Source organism: Anomaloglossus baeobatrachus, chromosome 1, assembly GCF_048569485.1.
Source record: "Anomaloglossus baeobatrachus isolate aAnoBae1 chromosome 1, aAnoBae1.hap1, whole genome shotgun sequence".
In the NCBI taxonomy this organism is placed as follows: domain Eukaryota; kingdom Metazoa; phylum Chordata; class Amphibia; order Anura; family Aromobatidae; genus Anomaloglossus; species Anomaloglossus baeobatrachus.
Genome location: NC_134353.1, coordinates 87,219,016 through 87,224,651, shown reverse-complemented (window position 1 = coordinate 87,224,651; position 5,636 = coordinate 87,219,016). Strand labels below are relative to the sequence as shown.

At 38.1% G+C, this 5,636-nt stretch overlaps 1 protein-coding gene across 1 annotated transcript; it reads left to right on the top strand.

Moving 5' to 3' along the window:
* Positions 1-285: 285 nt before the first annotated feature.
* On the top strand, positions 286-4,102 carry FGFBP1 (fibroblast growth factor binding protein 1). The gene is made up of 2 exons (XM_075333568.1): positions 286-379; positions 3,176-4,102. Exon 2 carries the CDS (start codon positions 3,182-3,184, stop codon positions 3,821-3,823), a length of 642 nt encoding a protein of 213 aa, XP_075189683.1. The 5' UTR covers positions 286-379; positions 3,176-3,181; the 3' UTR covers positions 3,824-4,102.
* The last annotated feature ends 1,534 nt before the right edge of the window (positions 4,103-5,636 follow it).

The following is a 5,636-nucleotide window of genomic DNA, read 5'->3' as shown; positions in this document are numbered from 1 at the left end:
CAGAACAAGAAAACCAGCTCTCCTACATAGCGAGGATGCCTGCGTTACAGCAAGAGCCCAAAAGAGGGCTTATGCTAGTATGGAGACATGAAAGACTTCCTGGCCGTAATTGCAGAGCAGGTTCTTTGGCAGAGAACAATGAAACAACAAAAGGAAATCCAGCCTTACGGTTGTCAGGTAGCACATCTTATACTGGCCTACATCCAGGAGGTGTGTCCCATAAGTCTATTGAAACAAATATTGGAAGACCGTGTCGTAATCCTGAGCTTAGGTGTGTCCTCTACACTTTATAAATACCTCTCATTTACAACTAGCAACACATGTGACAAAACAGTGGAACAGAAGAAGACATCCAAAGAGGAAATCTTCAAACCACAAGGTATGCGTGATGAGATATTTCTCTAGTCATTTCATGATAGCATGGCATTCTTCTCCATATACCAAGTGAACAATATATTATCATATAATGAATAAGAAAAATATAGCCTGTATGATATAAAAATTAATTGGTTATTTAAAAAAAAAAAAAAAAACAACCCAAAAAAACCTATTGCTTGACATCCAGATGTCTAACTACTAGGGATGATCGAATACCACAAACATTCGCCTTTGCGAATATTCGACAAATAGGTCGCCGCTATTCGACTATTCACGAATATTCCATGCGCAATGTAAGTCTATGGGAAACCCAAATAACAATTATTCGTGCTTCACATAGATTTACATTGCGCATCGAATATTCACATAGCGTCGACCTATTCGTCGGATATTCGCGAAGGCGAATATTTTGATATTCGATCATCCCTACTAAACACCCATTAAGAATCAAGTATTTGCCCCGATTATTAAAAGTTGCATTTTATGATATTGTCCCAACATGAATTGATTGAGACCACTCATAAAAATTGGAGGTGAAATAAGAGGGTTAAAGGGGAAAAAATTATACTCTATGATGTTATCCCTGAGAGGGTGCTGCACATACAGGGATTCTCTGTTCTCTTAATCCCTGTTAACCTGGGAGGGAGCTGCACATACAGGGGTTTTTGTAATTTTCTCCTAATCTCTAAGTCATGTACCTGCCCCTTGGGTTTTTGTACTAGACATAACTTTAGTTTTCCTTGAGCTGTTCTATTAAAGTTGATCTGTCTCCTTTCCCGACAAATCTATTTTAGTAAATGTTTGTATTCCCCATCGAATAACAAATGTGAACCATCTTTTCTTAGATCTTTGCATTGTTCCTCTGTTATTTCTCCTAGAAAGCAAGGAATACATTGATAGCACAGCTAGGTGTGTGGCTATATAGTCCAACGTTGTCCCATCAGTGCTGATAGTATTTAACTGTGACGTGACACACCCCGCAGACAAGAAAATTAATTACTTCCAGTTGTATTTTTATTTATATGTTTCTAAGGAGAACAATGGAGGAAGAACTAAGCGTAGAATTCTAAGAAAAAATGTCCCAAAGTTATTATTTTAATGAGAAAGTTATTAAAGCAGGCAAGTGAGTAGAAGTAATAGGTCCTCACGTAGTCCAGGGACAGGATTATGAAATGATTCAAGTCATTGCATGATTCAACTTTCCCTTGCTTGAGTCACACTTCAAATAGATGTCAACCACATTGAATCCCTTGTAAAGTGCAATTCAATGGATTATTATCCTGGCACATTATGTCACAGCACACAGTTAATTCATTCACCTTTATTCTATAAGCACCATCTCAGCAATATGGGGCAACAGCGATAGGTTGCAAAAATGGGTGGGTGATTATAAAAGCGCATGATCCGGTCGACAATATTAATGTAATGTGTGGGCGATTATAAAACCGCATGACCCAGGTAGCCCTAGCTTAAAACTATATCAGTGACAATTTAACTCATCAGACTTGTCGGGGGTAAAGTCCAGTTACAATAATTTTCTTAAATATATTAAATACATTTAAGAAATTGGTGCAGTTTTAATTTGGACACAAGTGATTTTCAGAATGAAAAGCCAAAAAGAGTTACACAAAATTCCAAGAAAACTAAGAATATTATTTTAAATTAACACTAATAGTTATATGCAGTTCTAATAGGGTGTGTGTTTGGTTAATTAAAAAAAATATATATATGTTTTTTACACAAACAGCACCCAAATAAATTAAATTCTATTGAGATTTTTCTTATCTGGTCCACATAGTAAAATCTGGTGCAATTTGCAGAGAACAACGCCCATTAAAGTTAATTGATCCACAAAAGAGTACAATACTGTGTAGGTATGGTGCCTGTTTTTCACCATCCGGTTCAACAAAATGATTGAGAATCCTCCATCTGATTTTACATATTAAATAATAAGGGACACACAGAATATGAAGGAATAAAAATTAAACCAGTAAATTGCTGAAAAATGGTCCACTGTTATACATGACATAAAACTAGCATGCACAAGTGTATAAGACCCATATATAGAAAGCCCTTTTATTCTTGAAATTAATTATGGAGATCTTTTTACGTATATTATATATTAGAGATGATCGAACCCAAGGTTCGGCATTTGGTGTTCGTACCAAATACAGATTTAACAAAAAAAACAGAGTTCGGATTCGGAGTTCGGGTGCTTTAGGTATGAACACCACTCATGCGAGCATTGTTGTGCTTGGATATGCTTAGTGCTCAGCCCAGTGTAAGCCACTTGCAGTGTTTGGTCAAGTCCAGGTCCCAAAGTGAACTTTATCCAAAGAAGAAGATTCAGATTAGATATTAGGATAAACTTTCTGACAGTGAGGGCAGTTAGAGAGTGGAACAGGCGGCCATTGGAGGTGGTGAGTTCTCCATCAATGGAAATCTTCAAGCATAAGCTGGATAAACATTCAGCTGGGTTTATATAAGAAAACCTAAACTCACAGGGGATGGAACCCGATGCCCCTTGAGGTCCCTTCCAACTCTACCATTTTATGATTCTATGATTCTGTGATTCTAAAGTCTGGCTGAACCCGCCGAACCAAACCTCAACAAGTCCCCGCTCATCTCTAATCATAAAAAGAAGTTGGTTTTTGATTGGAGTCCCCCTGTAAATTTCCATCGGCCATGTGCAAACTTTCTAATTAATCCTGTAATGTTTTCGATTCTTCAGCTCTTGCATCAAATATCCTTTCTACCATTTATATTAACTATGTCATCCTTTATTTTTCATCAACAGCACATCATGAAGCTGACGTTTGCCCTGCTTACTGTGGCGACTCTTCTCTTCTTCCAAGTTTTCCTGGTGGAAGGAAATAAGCACAGAGAAGGAAAAAATAACAGGCAGAGAGGAGCAGGTAGAGAAGAAAACCCCAAATCTCCCACTCGTGATGGCGAGAAACCGAGAGGATCCAAAGGAGGGAAAGTTTCACTTCAAGGAAAATTTGTCAGTAAAGATAAAGCAGAATGCATCTGGTCTGTTACTGGGACTGAGACGGTGGCTTTAAATGTTGAATGTTTAAAAGGGGAAACAAAACTATCCTGCGCCTATGGAGGAAATCCCACAGCATGTCCAAACTATGTTGCAAATCCAAAGACTTACTGGAAGCAAATCACTCGGGCTCTGAGAAAGCTGAAGAATATTTGCCAGGATCAAAAAGCTGCCCTTAAGTCTAAGGAATGCAAGAAAGGGCCACCAGTGGCACACCTAAGTTACCTTCCGCCTAGTGTGCCAGTAGGGTCTAAACCATCAACTAACCCAACACAGGAGTGTGTGGAGGATGCAGATGTACTTGAGAAGCAAAGATTAGCCAAGGAGTACTGTGGAAACTCATGGAGCTCACTGTGCTCATTCTTCTTCTCGATGGTGCAAGGGTCAAGTTGCTAAGCCAAAATAATTGGTTTTGTTAATATTAGTTTTTCTTTTTTTATTCTATTGTTTTTATTTTATATACACATGCTTCTATATTTAAAATTGTAAGTCAAAAGGCTTTTTCAGATTTTTTTGACATGTCTTCAGGATCGTTTACTGTATACTGATCGTACAAAATGAATCAACCTTCTCATCTGTGGACTGGTAAAAATTAACAGAACTGATTTGTCAGTACAGTACTATATATATTTTATTGTTGTTTTTTTTTATAAAATAAAGATTTTTTTTACGACATTAGTTAACTTTATTTGATAAAAGTATACCACTAGAGAAGATTGTAAAACACATTTGTACATGTTCATAAAGAATGTTGTAGAGGAATACCTCCCTCATGGATAGGTTGGGACACAGCTTGGCTTAGCAAAATGAAAAAGAACCAAGCTCTTTCTCTGCAGTGCAGGTGCTACAATTTTACCAAGGCAATGTAAAATCTATATTAGATTTATCTACTCCCCTACAACATGCATATATGTACAGTCATATGAAATAGTTTGGGCACCCCTATTAATGTTAACCTTTTTTCTTTATAACAATTTGGGTTTTTGCAACAGCTATTTCAGTTTCATATATCTAATAACTGATGGACTGAGTAATATTTCTGGATTGAAATGAGGTTTATTGAACAGAAAATGTGCAATCCGCATTTAAACAAAATTTGACAGGTGCAAAAGTATGGGCACCCTTATCAATTTCTTGATTTGAACACTTTTAACTACTTTTTACTGACTTACTAAACCACTAAATTGGTTTTGTAACCTCATTGAGCTTTGAACTTCATAGGCAGGTGTATCCAATCATGAGAAAAGGTATTTAAGGTGGCCACTTGCAAGTTGTTCTCCTATTTGAATCTCCTATGAAGAGTGGCATCATGGGCTCCTCAAAACAACTCTCAAATTATATGAAAACAAAGATTATTCAACATAGTTGTTCAGGGGAAGGATACAAAAAGTTGTCTCAGATTTAAACTGTCAGTTTCCACTGTGAGGAACATAGTAAGGAAATGGAAGAACACAGGTACAGTTCTTGTTAAGCCCAGAAGTGGCAGGCCAAGAAAAATATCAGAAAGGCAGAGAAAAAGAATGGTGAGAACAGTCAAGGACAATCCACAGACCACCTCCAAAGACCTGCAGCATCATCTTGCTGCAGATGGTGTCACTGTGCATCGGGCAACAATACAGCGCACGTTGCACAAGGAGAAGCTGTATGGGAGAGTGATGTGAAAGAAGCCGTTTCTGCAAGCACGCCACAAACAGAGTCGCCTGAGGTATGCAAAAGCACATTTGGACAAGCCAGTTACATTTTGGAAGAAGGTCCTGTGGACTGATGAAACAAAGATTGAGTTGTTTGGTCATACAAAAAGGCGTTATGCATGGAGGCAAAAAAACACGGCATTCCAAGAAAAGCACTTGCTACCCACAGTAAAATTTGGTGGAGGTTCCATCATGCTTTGGGGCTGTGTGGCCAATGCTGGAACCGGGAGTCTTGTTAAAGTTGAGGGTCGCATGGATTCAACTCAGTATCAGCAGATTCTTGACAATAATGTGCAAGAATCAGTGACAAGTTGAAGTTACGCAGAGGATGGATATTTCAGCAAGACAATGATCCAAAACACCGCTCCAAATCTACTCAGGCATTCATGCAGAGGAACAATTACAATGTTCTGGAATGGCCATCCCAGTCCTCAGACCTGAATATCATTGAACATCTGTGGGATGATTTGAAGCGTGCTGTCCATGCTCAGCGACCATCAAACTTAACTGAACTGGAA